General features: G+C 40.8%; 1 protein-coding gene across 5 annotated transcripts in view; it reads right to left on the bottom strand.

The window, feature by feature from the left end:
- Window positions 1-22664, bottom strand: part of atosb (atos homolog b) — a 29936-nt gene extending 7272 nt beyond the window's left edge. The window contains exons 1-5 of one of the 5 annotated variants that reach the window (XM_086315068.1): window positions 22245-22664; window positions 17276-17392; window positions 2298-2476; window positions 1820-2050; window positions 84-1392 (exon numbers count right to left, since the gene is read on the bottom strand). In XM_086315068.1, the coding sequence (XP_086171194.1) occupies window positions 84-1238 (1155 nt within the window). In that variant the 5' untranslated portion in view covers window positions 1239-1392; window positions 1820-2050; window positions 2298-2476; window positions 17276-17392; window positions 22245-22664. Of the gene's footprint in view, window positions 1-83; window positions 1393-1819; window positions 2051-2297; window positions 2477-4871; window positions 4994-8753; window positions 9336-17143; window positions 17393-22244 lie in introns of those variants that run through there. The other 4 variants (XM_086315071.1, XM_086315072.1, XM_086315069.1 and 1 more) reach the window with 4 other exon arrangements.
- Between the last annotated feature and the right edge of the window lie 320 nt (window positions 22665-22984).

Genomic DNA, 22984 nt, shown 5'->3' with positions numbered 1-22984 from the left:
ATGGAAATGTGCCACTGCTGTTCATTAATGTGTGCTGCATTAAAATGACCACGAGACATATGATAAAGATGATGTGTGCTAACCTTAGGCCGGTCCCAAACAGAGGGCAGCAGGTGGTTCCAGTAAGGGGCAGCTTTAGCATCAGTGCTACGACATGAAGCGGGCCCCAGTCCTGGAGCGAGCAATGACAGCCTGCTTCTCTTAGATGTGGAGGGTCCCTCATCTTCTGAACACGACTCCCCTGTATCACTTGGAGACAGCAACCTCTTTTTGGCAGGCCAGTGGCCTCCAGAAAAGAGACGGTGGCCATTAGTGCTAGGAGTTTTCTCACAGGAAGCCAGGCCGTTAGAGGAGGTGGCAGCCTGGGTGGCACTTCGCTCAGGTGGGGAGGATTCAAGTCCAACTTCCCATTCTGTTGCCTCCCCTGGTTCCTGCATCTCTGTATGGTGTGGTGGGGAAAAAGGACCTGGGGGACTGGTTGGGCTGGCTGGGTTAGGAGTTTCATATGTGGACATTTCATACATGTGGGGGCTGGGCTGGCCTCCAGATGACCCATTACTACAGCTGTCATTTCCAGGGCTACCTAGTGAGTGGGTCGGTGTGCGGCTCCCATTAGGTATCTCTGTCCTAGTTGAGCTTCCAAGGGAATGACCCTGGTCACACATTGGGGCTGATTTAGGTGAGAGTGGAGCAAATACGTCAGGAAATGGCCTATCTTGATTGTACTGAGCTGGGCGTCGGGAAGGATTGTGGGTAGGGGAAAGGGGTGGAGACCTGGGTAACAATCCTTCCTCTGGGTCTTTGTGCTCCATCTGCATGCAAGAGTACAGAGAACCAGATCCACTAGGCCCACCAGCTAACCCCATTCCTGCACCTTGAGCTGTGACTGGCCCACACAGCATCCCTCCTTCAAGCCCCTCCCTGTCTGGAGAGTCCCCCAGGTGGGGGCGCTTATGAGTTAACTGAGGCTCCTCTAACCCCCTTTTCACACCTGATCGAATAGGCCTCTGCTGGGCATCAGTGTGGGATTCTGTGGCGGTGGTAAATCCTCCCAACTGAGAGAAAATAGAGAGCTGGTAGACCTTTTGGAGTCTCAACTCCTCCTGGTCAAGGTGCCTGGGTGCCCCTGGTCTGACACCAGGGTCTAAGCCCTGTGAAGAGGGAGGCAGGTCCCCCTCCTGTGCCGGAAGTTCTAGTGGAGCCTTTTTGTGGGCTAACTCAACGTGAATGTGCCGCATCTTTTGACGGCTGAAGGATAAGAGTCTAAACTAAGTTTTGTGCAACAAGGTCAAGTAGATCCTCACAAGTGCAAGAGCAAGATGATCCACAGGAGGGGTAAGTCCTACACTTCTTGCAGTGATGTCAAACACAGGACACTTGGCCACAAAGCTCCTGAGAGAAACAACAGACAATTTTACAATTCAGGAAAACGTTTAATAAAGCAGAGATTATTTTGTAATATTTGTAAGTTAGGCTCTTTGACATTTAAAAAGTAAGTTTAACCAACTTTTTGTGATTGACACACACACACACACACACACACACACACACACACACACACACACACACACACGACTTAAAACTTGCAATAAAACTCATTTTTAAAAAGAAATTATTAAAAGACTCAAGTTTTAAAAGAAAAACAGTTAAGCAGGGATGCTAAAAATCCCATCCTGGCTACATAGAAAAGGCATGCCTCAAATAGTTCAGACACAATGGCTTAAAATCTTTTAAAAGAATGTGATTACTATCTTAGTTTTAGTCAGCTAAGGTTGGCTGCCCTGCCACCAAGCCAGAGGACTTATATTCAAGCCAGTACCTGAGAACAACAGCTCATCTCTGTGCCCGTCCTTGTCCAATTCTCCCTGTGTGGACAAGCTGTATCTGGCACAACATCGGAAAGCTGTATCTAACAGCATACTAAAGGAACCCATCTAACTCCATGGCAGCTCTCAAAAAAATGAAGCCAGTATCCCAGAACATGTGAACAGGAAACACCAAGGAGTCAAGAACAAACCGGAGTGAAGGAGGTAGGCACAGGAGCCAAGACCTGAGAGAAAATACAAAGGTCAGTGTTCTTGTCAGTGACAGAAGAAATCAGCACCATTACAGGTATATATATTTAATAGTCAAAGTTGCTGATTCAAATTTATGAGGATAAAAAGGCTTTTTTTCCTTTTCAGTACTACAGCCTAGCTTGGGAAACCATGTTAGTAAATATACAATGGACCACTTAATGCTTCTTTGTATGCAAAAGACATAAGATTTGGATTTGAGCAGCAAAGGTTGAAATTTACCAGTGGTGGAGAGTGTCAGTGATGTAGCAGGCTCTTGAGGAGAAATATCTCAAAGTTGTTACTAATTCTAATGGGCTTCCCTCTGTGATTGGCTGAAAGCCAGACACACCCTCCTTGGTCACCTAGGCGTGAGATGTGGCATGGCTGAGGCATCATGACAGGGTCATTCCACCCAGTATCTGTGAAGAGGCAGGACACCAAATTAAATTACAGATTTAGGAGCGAGAAGGAGAGAGAGCGAGTGAGTTAGAGTGAGAAGCGGGTAAGTTAGAATGTCGATATTTAAGCATAAAGCAATTAAAAAGCAGGCCATTTAATATATTTTACTATTAATTTTATGTTACCAAAAAGTCAACAGATTAAAAATTGTCTAATCACTCTCTTATCTGTATAAAAAAAATATCCCATTTGAGGATGAAATGAGGAGGAGTCATTCGGAGAGCTAACTTGACACTAAATCATGCTAGGCCAGGGGAAGCTCTTTCCAAACCTACTTGGACTACAATTTGGGAATGTGGGGGAGCGGGGGCACAGTGAGCCGTCACCGTGGCAACCAGTAGTCCAAGGATAACGACTCCTTTGTGCTTGGCCACAAAGAGGGAAAAAGACACACTGAGCTAGAGAGAGTGAAGGAGACAGGGTGGATGGTAGGGGGTGCAGGGGGGGGTAAGGGGGTGCAAGGGTGTAGGGGGTGGCGGGGGGGACTAAAGATGCTCGTCAAAAAAAAAAAATATATATATATATATATCTAAAAAAAAATTGGGAAACATTACAAAATAGCAGTGTTCCATTAAATCTCTCCAGCCAACTAAAAATTTCAGGCCACTGTGACACAGGCCTATGTTGTATCAAGCTATCAAAAATAGTTCAATTAAATGCTTGGATATTTTATTCAAAGCTTGAAAATGAAGAACATTAATCTGACTTTCTTCCCCTGGCACTCATATAAAAAGAGAAGTATAGTTGGTTCCCACTGAGACCTACATTACAGAAACCAGGTACTTCAGCTTTTTTTGCATTTAAAACATTATGATGAAACTGCGGTGACGCAGGCAGAAATCTGTAACGTGAAAAGAAGTGATGACACAATCCTAAAGATCAAGCAACAAAAAAAGAACTGGAGTATTCATGCATATTTTCCAGTACAGGGAAATACGGGTGTAATGTTTCCAATGCTGGAACTGGATGCTGAATAAAATCCCCCCAAAGGCTATACTATCTAATGATATGACTGGCTGCACTCTTCTTGACCTTCAGCAGGTGTTTGAATTACTGAACAATAACATTTATGAGCATGTACTGTATTATATTTCTTATTGCTCTAAAAAACAAATTTTACATTCACTAAACCTTCATGCTGTGTTACATTACAAGATGTTTATATATATATATATATACAAAACATCTAATCTAATGGCATACATGACTTCATACAACAAATCACATGGTCAGGAGTGAAACCTTTGCAGTTAGAATGGATTACTTTATTTTGAAAAAAAAAATAAACCCCAGGATGCACAAGCTTCATATAAAGAGGAGTGCTTATCTTATTTTTACATCAAAACATCTGGTGACACTAAGTAAACATTCTAATGTAGTTGCTTTTCAGCCTGTATATGTATTAGCTCAACTATAAGACCATCAAGAGTATTCCCCGGTTACTTCCTAGTTATTTTCTTTTATTACGAAAACTGCTCCACATAAATCACAGTCTTAATATAATTTGCCCACTATGGATCTTAAGTGGAATTTATTGTGTGTTAAATCTATGCCAAAGGCACATCATAACTGCAAACCCTACTGAAACCCTACACTATAACTTACTTCTGCCGACATCATTTAAATCAATCGGAAAAAAATGGATCAGCTCAAAGACAGAAATTATATCGCCAACTAGTGTTTTGGTAGTGACCGTGCAGAACAATGCTGGCACACTATACACAAGTATGAATGGTTGTAACTTTATTGGCCGCTTATGTAAAAGCTGTAATGTTGCCTAAGTTCAAAAACGAAGCATAAAACACAAATCTAGGTGACACCACCACAAGAATAATAACTCCCTCTTAATGGCACTAAAAATGTTAAAACAAAAAATGTAACAGATGATTAATAAACAGCCAATATGCTGCTAATAAGCATGTCAGTAAGAAACGACATAAGCGGAAAGTGTTTGTAAACACAGATGTACACATAACAAAGTAGATCAGTCTGATTCTTTACAAGCCAAACTACCCATACTGGTGTGAGATTTCTTTACTATAAACAGGAAAATATGAGCAAGAGGACATGACAGGACATTTCCAATATAAATCCTGCTAGCCAAGGTCATTCAATTTTTTGTTGATATTTGAGTAGGGAGTGCCAAACCAGACCTGGTGTTTTTACCAAGTCAGATAAAGAGACATCATAAAAGTTCACTGCGAGTAATTATATCACACATAACTATACCCACAGACACACAAATACACACACAGCAATCAGGGGGGATGAGAGAAGAGTCAGCAACAGTATTTATAGTCATAGCCTACTGCATAGCCCAGTTGGCTCTATGCAGGATCCCACTTGATTTTTGACCTTATTTTGAAGGAGCAGGAGTCTGGCAGATGCTGCCCAGCCCTTCTCAGGCTTAATCCAGTAACCAACGGGAGGGAAAGGTCTGGCTTCACCCCAAAAATGTCTCAGGTTTCTGGATATGGTGGCAGTTCAGGTCAGAGAACCTATGAAAACCATATTCACATCTACAGGTTAAATCTGATCTGCTTCAAATTCATATGACCTATGCAATCTGAACTGTGTGCTTCTCACACAGTTCGGATTGCAAAAATCTGTACTTATAGTGACTGTAAAAGCCCACGTAAAGTATATGCAATTTATTATAAAATGTCCAAATTAACTCTTATCCAAAATATAAGCAAATAAAATGAGTTTTTATCACCACACAAGAATTGTTAGATTTTTTTTTTAATTAAAACTTTGTTTTTTAAAGAATTTCTTACATTTCACTAAGAATGCATTGCTAAAAGTAATAAAGATGTTGCCTATCACTGGTGAGCCAGTTGCAAACAACATAACCTCTGCAGCACTGCCTATAAATCTATCTGCATTCAGAAACAGACAAAAGAGATTAAAAAGGCCAAGATGAAAGATAAAAGACTTAAAAACACCTGACAGCAACCAGCGGTCAGAGAAAGCAAAGAGATAAAGGATGAGGGGAACCGAGAGAGGCCAACCCAAACCAAAGACCTTGAGGATGGTATAAATAGAGCCCCACCCCCAAGTGTCAGGGGCAACCTGGCATGTTCATGGCTACATATTAACGAGCAGTTATGAGGCCAGTTGGTTCAGAGCATATAAAATGGAAAAACAATGTTAAAAAAAATAATATTCAAATATAATTTTTTAATTCTAACAACACACTCCTTGAAAATGGTTGAATGCAGAAAAATCTTCCAACATAAATATTGCAAAAATGAAATAAAAACTAGAATAAAATAAATTTAATATCTTTAAAATAAGCTAAAAAAAAAAGAAAAGAAAAAAAGATATGAAGTAATAAAAAAAAAAAAAAACTTATAATAAATAAACCCAAACAACTAATGAGTCATGAATTAACTGAAGTTAATATTATTTTACTCAGTTTGCTTCAAATCCATGTTAAAATGAACTTAAAATAGTAGGAGTATAGTTTTAAGAAACACAGTAGTAAAATGTTAAAGAGGATGACAAAAATAAATTAAAATTGCTGAACAAAAAGCTTAGTTTGTCTGACTCGGCCCTAGATCTGGATCAAAGCAACAGCAGACTGAGTCATGCATGGAAAAACATTAAAAGGAAATCTGCCTATTATTAAATCAGGAAATAATTTTCCAATACAACAAAAGGACAGTGAGATAGGATACTCACTGATCCTATTCATTTTGATAAACAACTGGGATCCAGAGTGAAACCTCCTGGAAAAATTACCATTTTCCAACTTTTCAACCTAAGCAATAGTCACATTATCATATATTGTTATTTAGCGTTTGTATTAAGTTACTTTTCTTTGAGACATTTCAGTTATGTGTGTTGAAATATGTACAAGTATGTGTTCATTGGAATGCACAACACTCAACACATAGGCAACCACTGTGTCAGTCTATGAGCATCCTCCAGGGCAAAGAAGATTGTGGTCATGAGGTTGAATGCCAACAGTGTTGGGTCAGATGACTTATAGCCCATCAAGAGGCCCAGAAGAGTTTGACTCGATCATTATGGGAGGTGGTGTTAGGGATGTGGTAATTGCTAACAATAAGGCATATGGCTTACACATACACTCTTAGTTCCACTTGAAAGACTAATCAGAGCTTATGAGACTAGACACCCATCAGTAATGTGGGTGGCAACTACCAAACATCTGCAAAACAGGCAAAAGCACACTTAACACCCTGTGGTTTCTAGCAAACAAAGCTGCACATGGATGGACTACATCCTTGAAAACACACTTAAGCTATAACAGTCATGTTCAAAAGGTGGGGTGGGCATTAATGTTGGGACGTGGAGCCACTCCTGGTAAGGTCAAGACAACCCATAGAAGAGAAAAACATGAATTGAAACTAAGGTGAATAAACTATTTTAGAGAAAACAAACCAATAATAGTTTCCTGATGCAGCTGAATATGGATATTCATATTTTTTTATTCTTAGAAACTGATAAAATTGTGGGATTTGTGGCTTGATTTTTTGTGTGGTGAGGGGCATGAACTGTGTTTGGCATAACAAGGGGGATGTCAAACCACTGGGCTATACATAAAGAAATGAATGCAGAAAGATGTCATTAAGAGGCAAGTGATCATGCAACCTAAAAGCAGTTCCCAGTAAAATCTATGGAGATGTCAAAGATCAGACTCAAAACCTAGCAATTTAATCCTGCAACGGCTTGGGTTTGTTTTCAACCCTCAACTGATTTGAAGAACAACAAAGCTACTGTATACTTTAGATATTTTTACTGCATGCTCTTCGACAGTTACAATTTCTCATAGGTGGAGTCCTCAGATAAAAACAGCTGACCTTCTTACGGCTGTGAAGATTCACTTCTTTTAGTATAGAAATGCTTTTATTAGAATACAAACATTTTGCTAACTGGGAATTTTTGCAGGTAACACAGGAAACGCACATGTTTTAGTTTTTTAGCTATCCATAACATTTTTCTATTCCAGCTATCATAGAGTGAGAAGCATCATACACCATGGACAGGTTGCAGTGTTAACATAGAGAGACAGACAGCCAGTCACACTTGAATTTACACCTACGTCCAATTTTGAATCACCAGTTAACCTAAACTGCATGTGTTTAGACTGGAAAGAAGCTGGAGTACTCCGAGAGAACCCACACAGGCACAGGGAGAAGACGCAAATTCCACACAGAAACCACACTCTTCGATTCAAACCCAGGACCTTTTTGCTGTGAGGCAACAGTACTAACCACTGCACTGCTGTCCTTCTCCCTCATTTCATTCATTCATTTGGAATCAGAGAAAAGTGTGAAGCAAAAAAATCAAACTGGGATAGCTAATGGTAAATTTCTAGTCTCTCTTCTTCCAGAGGCAGACAAAGACTTCACAGTGGCATTATGCCAACTGTGTAAAATCGATGATTTTTTTTTCCCAGCTTGCAAGATTAAAAAAAAGACCATGGGATAGGGTTAATTGCCCACCCTTCTAAAGAGGTAAAATAGTTTGTTTTCAGTCAGTAACACAATATTTTTGGCTTTTGTGAAACCCTATCTCTAGGTGGTCAAATGCACTCTGACCTCTTTATGTCCTCGGTCAATCTAGAGGCATGATAGCATCAGCATGAAGTCAGTAACCTCCCAAATGTCCTGATTGTCTCACCAAGTTTTAGCAGATCCCCACCCAAACTACTCCCATGCCTGTACTCTGCCTGAAGGCTGATAAACAAACACAGAGAGAAGGGAAAAAAGAAGAGAGAGAAAAAAAAAAAAAAAGCACCACAAGAAAAAGTTACTGGGTGTTTCTACAAACAACCAGCTGTTGATTAGATTACTATAGTCTCAGTTCACAAGGGACTGGAATGACAGCTCACTAAGTCTGTGAATGTGTTTATGTTAAACAAAAGGCAGAAGACAGGAAGTGGCAAAGAAAGACAGAACAGAGAGGTAAAGTTCAGTGAAACTGATAAACGAGAGCGAGAAAGCGTTAGAGTTGACACACACAGCATTCTGACTGGAGAGTAATTGCAGTCTGAACTAAGCTGGCTCAGTGACATAGTTGCTGAGAATGCCTTTTTGACACAGGGTCTGTTTCTGTTTCTCCCTCCCTCTGCCTATCTGTCTGCCTGCCTTTCATGTGGCCATTTTAGGAGACATTGAGTCATTCGAGCCCAGCTGACAATATGACAGCAATCAACAGGAACAGCTTTAGTACACTTGACTTCACACCAAGAGAACTTGTCTCACTCACCCTTGCAGAAAGATTATCTTGCTGTCTCACTCGGTCTTTCCCCTTCCTTCCTCTATTTCATCAGGTGTTCTTGAGGGGTGACTCTGTTGTCTCTTCTCTGTGTCCTCTTGTGTATTTCTGTTTCTACTAGATTAGGGTGCCTTATTGGTCTTAACTCCCTGGCTTCTCATTGGTCTTTGCTTCCTTCCGTCTAAATAGGTAATGTCGCAAGAAAGACAAGTAGTTTTTCTGCATGCACTAATTATCCCTCTGCCTATGTATCCTGTTTTCTTTCCGTCTACCTCTCTCCACTCTCAGTCACACATACACAAATGAAAAACCCATCAACAAACTTGCAGCCCTGTTTTCTCACTGGTTCCCTCCCTTGCCTTTTCTCTTCGGAGTCCTCCCTTTTCCCGTTTTTTTCCTCTCATTCGCACACCTCCAAAGTATCTTGAATACAAAAGCGATCTGGCATGCTACAGACCCTTCTCACCTCCCACTTCTCCTCTTCCTCTATGTACTTTCAGGCCCCTCCTTTTAAGCTTTCTTGCCATCCTATCCTCTCTGTTGTGTGTGTGTGCGCTTTTCTTTCTGTTGGTTTCCTCTCAGCTGATAGAGTGAGGCATGCTTTGCTCACTCAGCAGTGAAGGCATACAGGGGAGAGGAGGGGGGGGGGGGGGGGATGCTTCCAACTGATTGGCTCACCAGAAGGGGGGTCAGCTGTAGTGGCTGAAGCCCTGATTGGCTGGAGGAAAGGATTGCAAAGGGGGAGGAGGTGTGAGTATCCATAAGCCCTCCCACCTGCTGAAGCTTTGAATGTTCTGCAAAAGTAGAGTGCAGGCTTTAAGAACACTTTGCGTAAAGTGTGTATTAAAACACACAACTCATCTCCAAGCATGACGAGTTTTCTTTGTACAGTCAACCACATGTAAAGTTGTGCATGTGTGCTTGAATTGGTTAAAGAATAACAGTTAATAAAAGAAGTTAATGTCTTAGAAAATAAACCTGCTAATAACTATGCAATCACTCCCTCCCCCTTTCTCTGCTTCCCTATTTCTTGCTCCTCTGTGGAACATTAAAAGCAGGCATGAAGCAGAAGGCTTATCTGTGGTGGGACTGATAGAGCAATAAGTGCATGTGAAAAAGTTTATCAGTAGAGGACCAGGAGCAGCGCTCAGCTGTGTGCTTATGAGTGTGTGTGTGTGACTATTGCAGCATCTGTGAGCTAATAAGGAGCAGGATGTCGATTACCCGAGAACTACTTCAGTTTGGTGTTGTTGAAGTCCACACAGCACAGTGCACTACTGACACAAGCACGCATACAGTGGGTGGAAACTGCACAGAAAGTTGACCACAACATATATCTTCGAGGCTGTCGAGCGAGTGCTTATTCAACACATATTTAGAACACTTCTTTGTCCAGTGCTCCTGGAGATGCACACTCACACCTCCCTGTCTATGCTTTATTTTTTTTTTATTTTGGAACACTGGGTTGACTTTTTATCAGATGTACACTGGTTGAGACATGCAAGACCAACATACTGACAGCTACTCGTCACTTTAAATTTCATTCACTTTCTGTCATTCTCTCCCTCTAGGACTCCTGATCTACAGGAATTCTACCTCCAACTCAGTTTCCATCTGTAACACCCTTTATCTGTTTCCAAAACAAGATGGAATATTTATTCCTGCCAAGTTACTGCAGAGTTTCTGTATTGTCTCTGTTTTACAAGAGGGTGGACTGGGCATAAGCTTTGTGGTGTCTCTTTTAACAAATTACTCTAAGGTTATGGCTCCTTAACAAATGATTCATGCTTTAAAAAAATAAATAAATCCTTGTACAAAATAAAAATCTGTCACACACATAATTTGATCCTACCTGCCACCAGAATAAATATGTGCATAAACCTGCATACAAAATTAATCTCTACCACTCTCATAGACCATGTACTGACATGTACTTATTCATAGGTGGTTCCTTGGCTGAGTGATAGTATGGTTGCACTTGTTTTTTGGTTTGTTTGTTTTTGGCTTTTTGAGTGTGTGAACAGTAAAAGTTAGCAGAGAGGTGGCTTGAAAAACAAGACACGTCTTCAGCCACATAGCTCCAAATATAGAGATGTGGGGATAGGGGTGAGAGCGGAGGAGCGGAGGGGGGTAGACAGGGGAGGAGGAAGCAAAAGAAACAGATCAAGACAAACTGACAACTGAAGATTGAAATGAGATTCATGTGATTCGTCCGCTGCTTTTCACAGAAAAGCTGGTAAAGAAATCTAGTAATGGGATTTTATGTTCCTACTGTTTAAGATTCTCCGTTTCAACGCAAACAAACGAAGACAACTACACCCTGCTGTCCCTTTAAGAGTGAACGTTGCTTTCCATATTTGGCGATAAAGGGGTGTGTCTTCCCTCTGAACACCTTCCCCCATTCAATGGCATTGAGTGGAGCAAAAGAAAACGATGCATTGAAAACACACACACTCACATTCCAACAAAAACTCACACTGATGCAATTTTGACTTGAGCGCATGGCAGTGTTTGTTTTGATGTCTACATGGCAGCATAGGGGGCTGGACGTTCAGCCTTGATAAGAGAAATGCTGCTTGACACATGTCTTGTTTTTGTAGGCCCCTCAAAGTGACACCAGCTGTGTTTATTCCATTTTCTGGATTAAATGGGTTTCTATGGGTTACATGGCTTGTAATATAGTCTCGGGAACAACATTTACAATGCATATCAGCTGCATTAAAAAACAAACAAACAAACAAACAAACAAACAACGCGTAAAAATAAATAATCTGTGTTTCTAAACCAAAGTATCTAAAACAAGCTCCTTAACTCTCTCACTCAAACTGGGAGTGAATAAAAGGAAGGATTAATGAGGGGAGGTGGAGGAACAAGAAGTGTGCATGTGTGAAGAGAAGAGCATGGTGCCTGTTTAAAGACGCACAGACTCCTTCCTGTTTTGATGTCCACGTCTGCGTGTGGAAGTAAAGCCGTTAAGAAGCATAAAGCTAAAAAAAATATTTACAAATAATATTTGCAAGGGTATTACAAACACCGGTGCATGTTGATGACTCGCTTCTTTAAATACACTCAAACTTTATGATGCAATGCCTCTGACTTGACTGTAACAATTACATGAATGTCTGCCAGTAAAGGGTAGACTAAGGTACATATATTGTAGGGTGGCTGATAATTACTATCACACTTTTTGCCCTCTGGTGAAATGTGAAGGTACATTTAAAGCAATTTCAAACTTCTTTTTTTTTTTTTTTAATACAACCTCCTTTTTTTAGTGCTGCAAAACTTCAGCTGTAAAATGTAATTCTTTAAAAGCAAAACTAATGACCTAATTGGTATGTAGATGAATTTAGTTCTGCTTTCATATTATGAAGTAGACCCTACGATGACACAACAGAGAAAACCCTAGCAATCATATGACCTCCTATGAGCAAGCGCTTTGGCGTCAGTGGGAAGGAAAAACCCTTCACTTTTAACAGGAAGAAACCTCCAGTAAAGCCAGGTTTAGGGAGGGGCGGCCATCTGCCGTCACCAGTTGGAGTAAGGGTAGGAAGACAGGATGATTAAATGCAGAGAGGTTTATAAATACATAGTGACAATAAGAGGTTTCCTATTTTCAAACATTTCGGCTCTTATTTCAACCAGCACTTTTGAAGCAGGTCTTTACCTGCCTGATTGAGTGCTATAATTCCACAGCAGACTTTACCACAGATAGAAAGTTCAGGTACAGGTGCTTTCTCTGTTTGTAGGGTAATCAATTGACTTTATGCAAATAGATCTAGCAAATAAGCTAGATCTATATGACCAATTAAACACAATGGTTCGATTATACAGCTCCATAGTGTAATGACCTTATAATAGCTGGATCAACAGAATTACAGATATGATGTCAAACAATTGTTATGGTCAAAAAGTAAACATGACAATAAAGGAGGACGGAAGTAACAGGATTAAAAAAAACAAAACAAAAACCGCAGATGTGTACAGGGGCAGTCTGTTTACTCAAGTCACGTAATGTCATGTAAAAGTCAGGCCAGAGTAGTAGAGAGTAGAGAACCCACAATGAGTAAGAGCTCATTGATGAATGCAGGGAAGATGCAACATGTCTTTTAATGCCAGTGGGTCAAAACTTGAGAAGCTTATTAACGCTTTAGGATATTTCACAAAATACACACGTTTATCTGCCCAAGTAGTTTTAAAACATTGACATTAAACACAGCTATACTGTATGTTGATCATTCTTATTAAATGATCTTTCTACACATCAGTGGACTAATGAGACTGGGCACTTCTACAAGGTGTGCACTTTTTACATTCAAAATAACTGAACTGAAATGCAGAGCATGTAGAAAAAAAATGTAAGTTTCCCAAATTAAATAAATAAACTATAAATTAAAAAAAAGATTATTTATTTATTTATTTATTTATTTATTTATTTATTTATTTCATTTTAACCCATTCTGAACTCTTATACATCATTCCTGAAATAACATTAGTTCCCTTTGTTGGTTTGTTTGGCATTTTAAAACTAATTTCCTGTGTATCAATCGTACCGCATTTCAGAACTCTGATTATATCACTGTGAGATAATGTAAAACGTATGAAAGGAAAGAAATCAAGTGGATGGGGAAAATATGATGGGGAGGAGTGTGGCACCCTGAGTCTTGGTGACAGGCTAGGCCAGCTCAGAGGATGGAATGTTCCAGAGAAATATGTTGCCTATTCACACAGGACAGGAAATGTATGTGTGTGACTGTGTGTTTCTGTCTCCTCCTCCTCCTAGCCTTCGGGTACTTTTTTCCTGTCCATCTTCTTTCAGTATGAACCAATTCTTTTTTGCCTTTCATGCTTAGGAAATTCACATAGCATGGTGGTGTTGCACCATTCTGACTGGTAGAGGCTGAATGTAGTACCATCTTGGCAGTGAAGGGGGGGGGGGACAAATACCACGTAGTTCATCCAACAATCATACTGTCACTATTTAACCATTTAATCCAACAGATAACTGGTTACTAACCAAAGCGGATGGCTGAGAAGATTAGGATGGCACTTAGAGGTCATTGACACCCACCTTTTCCAGGAAGTGTGCAATCAACAGCAGAATGAAAGGAAAACACAAGCAGCAAAGCACACAGACTTAGAGAAAAATGTTGAATTCAGTCGCATAACAGCATGTTGGTAGACACACATTCATAGGACGTCTCATCAACTTAAATGTCGGTGATGTTTCAGTGTAAAGTAGAGAGTGACGTCTGACTAGGGTTAATCCTGAGATCCATTTAACACACATCCACACACGCATTTGCGGTTATTAAGCAGAACTTAATAATGAGAAGCTTTGGCAATATAACTGCAGCTCTCTGTTTTAGGCTACACCCACTTTAAGATACTTTCATTAAAAATAAACATGATCTGGTTCCAAAAATGTATTTTAGCATAATAAAGTCAGTCTAGAGAGATCAAAAATAATCTCTCTACACTGACACACTTGTAAATCCATTTTACATTCACTATTTGCGTACATCGGGTCTGTGGTGTTATAAATAGCAAGCAGCAAATTTCCTTTTTGTAAAAACACAATGTGTAGGTAGAGCAGAAATGAGGAGAACTAAGAGCAATTTTTTTTTCCCCCATCAGGCCAATAAACAAACTCCAACTCAAATTATAAAGCAGTCAGGGGAGTGGAAATAATATTGTGAATATTATGCCACAAAGTAAAAATATGGGGACATATTAGAGTTGTATCAGGACCATTATCCATTGCCAAAGACAACCAGGCAGTGGGAGTGGAGTGTCTATAGAAAACTGACCAAACATACAGGACAGCCACCCTGATGGCTGAGTAAGTCACAAGCTGCGTCGGTGTGACTCCTGGCTCACGTTTACTGCACGTCATTCCTCTGCTCTCTCCTTTGCTATAATTCCTGTGTCCACTTCAGCCTAATTGGTGGCTGCTTGTCCTGCATGTTGAATCAGGCTATACACAGAAGGGATCCTGCTCAGAACTATCAATGCAGTATGGAGAAAACAAAAAAGCTTTTTCCCTTGCTCTGGTGAGACATGCAAGGTGAGCCAGTAATACACACATACAGACAGAACATTTGTTTCATGGCATACCAACACAACCAAACCATTAGTACGCAAAGTCAGAGATAATCACTTATAGGCCTATTTTAGAAATACAAACAACACAAAGTGCTACAATGCTCTCAAGGCTGTAGGAAATACACTGTTGTGGATATTTGTTTAATGTTGGCAGACCTAAGACTTGGTAGGTGATGTACAATAAACTGTTTAAATTAAACCCTACATACTTCCAATTACACTATACAGGTATACTGCAAACATCAGCTCTGCGTCGCTGCCTTGGAGTCATTTTTTTTAATTTAGTGTAAAATTTCATGCAAGTCAGGCGTGTCCTACATACCCAGAATCCACAAGACAGATGGGAATATGTACTATGCACACATGGAGGGCTTTGATGCTACACTTGTTCCCCTGAGTAATGGCAACACAATAAGAACAAAATGGAAAGCTCATAAGTGACCAATGTAATGCACAGGATTACACGTCTTCTTTCCAAGACTAACTCACAAGACTACATTAATACAATGCGTTTATATGTTTTGTTCAAGGAGACTTATTTATAAATGCTAAATGATAACTCTTTGGCCACTTCTTTAGATATATCTGTTCAGCTACTTGTAAATGTAAAGATCTTATAACCATATTTTATGGCAGTTAGGCATGAAGACCTGGTCAAGATGACCTGTTGAAGTTGAAACAGAGCAACAGAAAGGGAAAGGAAGGTGACTTAAGTGACTCGTAATATGGTGATGCTGCTTGTGCTCAGCCTCCCTGGGAAAGTCTATGCCAGGGTGCTGGAAAGGAGAGTTCGTCCGTTAGTCGAACCTCGGATACAGGAGGAACAATGCGGTTTTCGTCCTGGTCGCGGAACACTGGACCAGCTCTTTATCCTCTCCAGGATACTTGAGGGTGCATGGGAGTTTGCCCAACCAGTCTACATGTGTTTTGTGGACTTGGAGAAGGCATTCGACCGTGTCCCTCGGGGTGTCCTGTGGGAGGTGTTGCGGGAATATGGGGTGTCTGGCCCATTGCTACGGGCCATTCGATCCCTATACAACCGTTGCAAGAGCTTGGTTCGCATTGCCGGCAATAAGTCGGACTCGTTCCCGGTGGGTGATGGGCTTCGCCAGGGCTGCCCTTTGTCTCCGGTTCTGTTCATAATTTTTATGGACAGGATTTCTAGGCGCAGCCAAGTGGCGGAGGGCTTTCGCTTTGGTGGCCTCAGAATCTCATCTCTGATTTTTGCAGATGATGTGGTTCTGTTGGCTTCATCGGGTGAAGGCCTCCAGCTCGCACTGGAACGGTTCGCAGCCGAGTGTGAAGCAGCGGGAATGAGGATCAGCACCTCCAAATCTGAGGCCATGGTTCTCAGCCGGAAAAGGGTGGAGTGCCCACTTCGGGTCGGGGATGAGTTCCTGCCACAAGTGGAGGAGTTCAAGTATCTCGGGGTCTTGTTCGCGAGTGATGGGAGAAGGGAGCCGGAGATCGACAGACGGATTGGGGCTGCAGCTGCAGTAATGCGGACGCTGCACCGGTCCGTCGTGGTGAAGAGGGAGCTGAGTGTAAAAGCGAAGCTCTCAATTTACCGGTCGATCTACGTTCCTACCCTCACCTATGGCCACGAGCTGTGGGTAGTGACCGAAAGAACGAGATCGCGGATACAAGCGGCAGAAATGAGCTTCCTCCGAAGGGTGGCTGGCCTCTCCCTTAGAGATAGGGTGAGAAGTTCGGCCATCCGGGAGGGGCTCAGAGTAGAGCAGCTGCTGCTCCACATCGAAAGGAGCCAGCTGAGGTGGTTCGGGCATCTGACAAGGATGCCCCCTGGGCGCCTCCTGGGTGAGGTGTTCCAGGCATGTCCCACCGGGAGGAGGCCCCGGGGCAGACCCAGGACACGCTGGAGAGATTATATCTCTCGGCTGGCCTGGGAACGCCTTGGTATTCCCCCGGATAAGCTGGAGGAGGTGGCTGGGGAGAGGGAGGTCTGGGCCTCTTTGCTTAGGCTGCTGCCCCCGCGACCCGGCCCCGGACAAAGCGGATGAAGATGGATGGATGGATGGATGCTTGTGCCAGACAGGCTGTTCTGGTATTTCAGATTTTCAAGCACAGTCACATCTACGGTTTACAAAGAATGATGAAAAAGAGAGAATATCTAGTGACTAGCAGTGGGTACAAATTTGTTGTTCATGTCAGAGGTCAGAGGAGAATGGCCAGATTGCTTCAAGGTAATAGGGCAACAATAACTCAAATAGCAATCAGTATACACAGAAGAGTATCGCTAAATGCACAACAGATCAAACCTTGGAGCAGGTGAGCTGCAGCAGCAACAAAATCCATTGTTCTCCTTCAGACCCTCATGAGGCTCAGCAGTGGCTGCAGATGACAGGATAGTATCCCATCCTGATTCAATCAGTTCTTTTGTATTGCCTCACCTCCTGTTTCAGGGGATACTGGGGATGGAGCCACCAGCTCAAAACGATACCGCACAGGACCAGCTCAGCCAGACTGCTTTAGATGATTAATCTGTTTCCAATAGCTCATTCCACCACCTTGGACCAAGAATAGAAGAGGGTGAAGAAGAGGGTAAAACTCTCTACTACAACATAAGCTTTGTGGTAACAAGGAGCAGTTTTCCTTGCTTCCCTTTAAGTTAACATTAGTTTTAAACTAGATATAGGCAGAAACAGAATGCCTTTGTAAAGAACAAAGAAGTGCTATGGAGAAACTTGGGAGGTTTAACAGCAAAAAGGCAACAGTTTACTAGATTAGTTATGAAAGCCTGATGACACTTAAGCAACCTCCATTGCAAGGAGGGAGGCAAATACATCAACAGGAGTGGCCTGCCACACCAATATTTGCAGAGCTTAACAATCTATCAATACCACGGTCATTCCTAGGTCATTTATCAAACTTGGCAACACAACTGTGTTGTCAATGGTCTTGAAAAGGTCTAGGTTAGGAGATATTTTCTCAGAAGGAACAAAAGTTTGAACTTGTCTTGGTTGAGCCTCTAAGATGTAAAGCAAGCAAGCAGCAATGTGGGACGAACAGCTTAGAGTAATTTACAAATGCTTCAAGTACTTTAGATGATGCAATACCATCATGGAAACTTGTGACTTTATCCAAATTCAATCTGCACTCAGTGTCATAAAAACTATGTTCGGTGGCAAGAAAAACAAAGTGTTCTGTAACAGATGGGTAAGGCCTAAGCACTGATCTCAACATCATGGAGTTCGTTTGAGTTTACCCTAAGCCAAAAAACGCAACTGTGTAATTCTCCAACATGTGTCGAAAAACCTACTGAGTATCTTCAATTCCTATTATTGCTTAACACACTTTTTGTGAAGTTAATTGGTAACTATTTAAGGTAGTTTTAAAATGCATCATTATGTTTCTTCTAGAGCTGTACATACTGCAACAATAATTTTTGGTTTGTCTATTTGCATAGTTATTTAGAATGCCCATATAACACACATATACACAGAATTGGAGACATGTCTGTCATTTATAAAAGATGTTACATACTTAACTTAGAGCAGACACCAAAGCAGCTTGGTATAACAAAAATACATGTATTTGAGATCATTTATTTATTTTTTAAAATACTGATCACCAGCAGTTATTTCACCTGTAGTTACTTGAAGTTGTGGAATGTAATTCACTTTGCTCTACCGTGTCACTGCAAACTGCTTCCACGCTAGATGAAACCTTAGATGTGTCATTCAAGCCACTCCAGCATAATACGCAGTATCTTCCCTTTACAAGAGCAATCAAAAGTAAAATCTTAGATTGACAAGAAGGCAAACTGGAACATGTGAACACTTTTAGGCTGTTTGAGCAACTTGAGCAACATTTAATATACACTTGACCTGTTTATAATTCCTGAGTCTTCATAATTGCAAAGCTGTCACAGTTCTGACTATCCGTGACCACCACTGTAACATTGCCAACTTGTTCCAAGGATCACAGAATTCTTTGGCATTTTCTTCAATAACCTCCACATTGATTCTTCTGAAAACTACAGTAATAGAAACACAGGGACACTGTATGATTGCAAGAGAACTAACCACTTCCTCTTACTGGTAGACTGTTAGGAGGACTGTGTGACCTTTAATGGTAAGATTGAAGCTAAGTTTGATTAATGTGTGTACCAAGCCCTTTTTACACATGCTCTCTGGACAAAGTCAGGTAAGGATATTTCCAAAGCTGGGGCAAAGGCATGTTTCTCTACTCTGTTGCATTAATTCTTCTTTTTACAACACTTTGTAAGTGTTTGGGAAATGAGGAGCCCAGCTGCTGTACATTTAAAAACAAAAATGTTTCCTCATTCTGAGTGAGGTTGTACATCATCTTTATGCAATACTGAAGGCCTTCCCTGAAAGAGATATATGGATGGCATTAATGGTACCGTCATAGATGTGCAACTTACCCAGGCTATATGCACTAATTGATTCATACGCTGTTACAGAATCTGGCTTTTGAACTGTGGCCTCTCCTATTTAGCCTTGGGAAAAATAATGACAGATTAAAAAAAAAAAAAAAAAAAAAAGAATACTTTGGTTATTAAAATCACAGGATAGTTTTAAACTTTGGTCCGTTCTTTATAAATGAAGTCAGTCCCAGAGACGATCTTATTTATTTTCTTTTTTCACATTTTTTTATTGTTCTTTGTCTTGACATTGTCCTGTGTTTTATTCTATTGTTAAGTGTTCTTGGGTGTCTTAAAAGACGCTTTTAAATAAAATGTATTATTATTATTGTTTTCTTTTGCGTTGTAGAATTTTGACTTCAGATGTACTGACACATATGGAAAAGAAATAGTAAAAACTTGTATGATTTACTCATGAAAGTGGCCGCTTTCTCATTACTTTCATATATTGTTTTAGTAAGTACCCAAAACATACAAGTTTCATTAATATAATTTTTCAAGGGATCTTATATCTGTTTTCAGTGTTGTATGCTTTTCATACAAGTTTCACACAAGACAGATACAAACGTTATAAGATTTATATATATCTTTTCCATATGGGGATGAATCATGTTTAGTTATACTGATAGTGGTTGTCAGAAGTATTCCCAAGCCTATGCAGTCATTTCCAGAGTCATATGCGCCACCAGTGCAGTGCTACCTGACGACCTGAGATCACAGAGATTTCATCCTTGTGTTTGATCTTGTCCATTGCATATAGATTTTTTTTAATTATCAAGTAGAATCCCAAAGTGACACTGAAGAAAAGAAAACTCTATTCAGAAGACCCAACAGTGGTAGTCTCCCTGCATTTTAAAATGAGAAACACTATTCCTGTCAGCTGGTCACTGCTTTCTGTGGTTTAGTACCAAAAGTCACATCAAATTCTTGTGCATACTTATTATCTAAATTTATTTGTTGCATTCCTCTTTTCTTAAAGCTAATAATTTATGCCTAGTATTTTTTTGTTTATTGTTATTCAATAAACATAATTTAGCTCCCATAAGGATAGAGCACAGTCGTGCTTGGGCACACATACACACTAGAGATCAATATAGCCCCAGAGCAGTGCTGAGTACTCGATCTAACCCACACAATCATCTGTAATCTCTGGCATCAAATCCTGCTGAGATACACTGGAGAGCTGACAACAAGCCTTCATCAACAAGCCTTCATCTGCTCAACGCATTTAATAGCCACCCCCACTTTTTACACAGACAATCAAATTGCTGCCAGGTAGAAATGCTAAAGAACAATCGTGATCAAAGACGAAAACCACCATAAGACAAATGATACAAAAGTTATTTTTGATTTGCTCAAAGATAGAGTGTATGCAAAAGTATGTAATGTTGTTTTTGTGGACTTTATTTTATTCTCTTCCGACAGAATCATTCATTCCCTTAGCCTAAATAGATACTGGTGGCCCTCCAAACTACCATTGAAAAACAGACTGTTACTCATGATCCTACTCTTGCTTAACTCAACGTTCTTGCCTGCTTAGTATGCACAGAAGCATGCAATTTGATTTCATTTAATTTGGCTGAATGTGTTGGTTGCTAAATTTTTTGAAGCAGAAAAAAACCCCAACAACACAACGGGGGCTTTCCTCTGGCTATTTTCTTTTCATGCATGGAGGTTGATACACTTATCCATTCTTGTATTTGATCACTCCCTCTCTTCCTTTTCTTTGAATGTGAGAGGATTATCCAAGTTTCTCTATCTCACCTGAATAGACTGAATTCATTTTGTGTTTTTTTTTTTTTTGTTTTTTTTTTAAATTGTCCTTGTGTACCTAAGCATGAGGGAACTTAAGTAAAAGGTGTTTGAGCATGAGACAAGCCCAGACCCAGGCCTGCTGAACAACATGCATCTTGCCTTCGGGGCTGGATACAGCAAAGATCTACATGACGTCACACTCAGCTGAGGACAAAAGCCCACTGCTTTCTCCCAGACAGAATAGTGGGGGGTGGCTGTCAGAGCAATGCATGGACAAGCAAGAGAAGAAGAATAATGAGCCGCAGCTGTATTTGGTGCTGCAGTGTGTGCAAAAATCTGTAGTTTCCATACATGTAAGACAGCTGCTGTTTTCCCATATGCACGTGTTCTTTATAGATGATGCAGTGTGAGACTGCACACACATGCCTAATGTGTATGTCATTGCCTTCATGCTCTGCTTGTCAGGACAATGAGAGATGGTGCACTGCAGTTAGCATATTAACAGTGCAATATAGGACTCATTGATTTGTTACATTTATATATTTATTTATTTATTTGCATATGCATGTGACAAAGGTTCTGTGCCATCATCAATACTCTTCAATGCATGATGCAATGCAACTCCCAAGTGCAATCCAAGGGAACAATACACCGACTGCAATCAGTTATATGCCCTCTTCTATTAGCTGTACAATGTTCATCATCACTCCACCCGCTGAGCTACAGTCACAATCTCACAGATATACCGCTGCTGGTTGATCCTTCTTGCCTGGCCCATATATGCACAATCCCAGGAGCACAGTGCGCAGTTACAATAATTAAAAAAAATAAAAACCGTTTTATCTCATAATCATTTTAATGCCACGCACACTATTAATTTTGATTTATGCATTGGGATTTCACTGGGAAATTCTAGCACTTTGTCCCCAACCAATGCAGACTGTGCACACATAAAGAAAGTGTGAGGAAGGCAGACAAAGCAGGGGAACGCCCCCTACATCATGCAAGCTACTGTCAGGTCATCAGCTGGATCAGGCTGGATTTCGCTCATTCTTCTGCTAGACTCCCAATTATGATAAGGAATCTCTATGCATGATCACAATGCAAAGGATATAACTTAACCCATTTCAACACACCCCTACCTTTAAAGTACACACAATGCAGAAGATTAAAGGGAAGGCAACCAGCCACATTTCAAGATTTCGAAGTCTACTCACCTCACGAAAATAAAGACTCAGATTATCAAACACAGCCAGGCAGTCTGAAGTGACGTCCGTGCAGTCTGGGAGTTTGGCCTTTCTACTGTCTGTCTGCCGTGTTGACTGCTGCGTTGTCGGTTTCTAGGTAGCTGATGTTATGGGCCGAAAATCGACTTCGAAGCTAAAAGACGTTAGCAACATTAACCGTATATCAAATAGGTAAAATATTCGGACAGTCTTGAACTCGTCCTCTCACTCTATAGTCCAAATAGTTTGTTAGCTAACAAAGCTAACTCCCTTCCTCTCTGTGCCAGTCTTTTTCGTGCACTCCCAGCTGTTTTCGTTGTTTCAGCCTTTGCCTTAAATTCCTCCTCTGTCCCTTTAAGTAACAGGATTTCCGGGGTTTGCGTGTAAAAATACCAAAGGCGGGGCTTATTCACCAGCTGAGCGCCTGTCATTTAAGCGATTCGCCGCTTGGATTTCCCTTAACCAATCATCACTTGTAGTTTTTTAAACTATGCAGATTTATTCAAACATACTGTTCTCTGATTGGCCTAAGGATTACCCCAAGAGCCGCCCAGTACACGTGCATTTTCTTCCCTCCTAGTCTTCAGTGCCAAGGATAGCTTTTTGTGCTGGAGCTCCGACAGTTGTTTTATCCATTAGTGTTTAAAATAATACATGACACGAAATTAAAGTTAAAAAATAAGACTTTAATAATTACTGTCACGGATGCGTGGTAATTCATTTAGTTATTT

Source organism: Aulonocara sp. 'chitande type north' Nkhata Bay, linkage group LG12 (genome assembly GCF_057382095.1).
Source record: "Aulonocara sp. 'chitande type north' Nkhata Bay isolate Kocher_YH1m ecotype deep benthic linkage group LG12, A_spYH_male_GT1.1, whole genome shotgun sequence".
Classification (NCBI taxonomy): Eukaryota; Metazoa; Chordata; class Actinopteri; order Cichliformes; family Cichlidae; genus Aulonocara; species Aulonocara sp. 'chitande type north' Nkhata Bay.
Note: the sequence above shows the minus strand (reverse complement) of the source record. Positions and strands in the feature narration are given on the sequence as shown.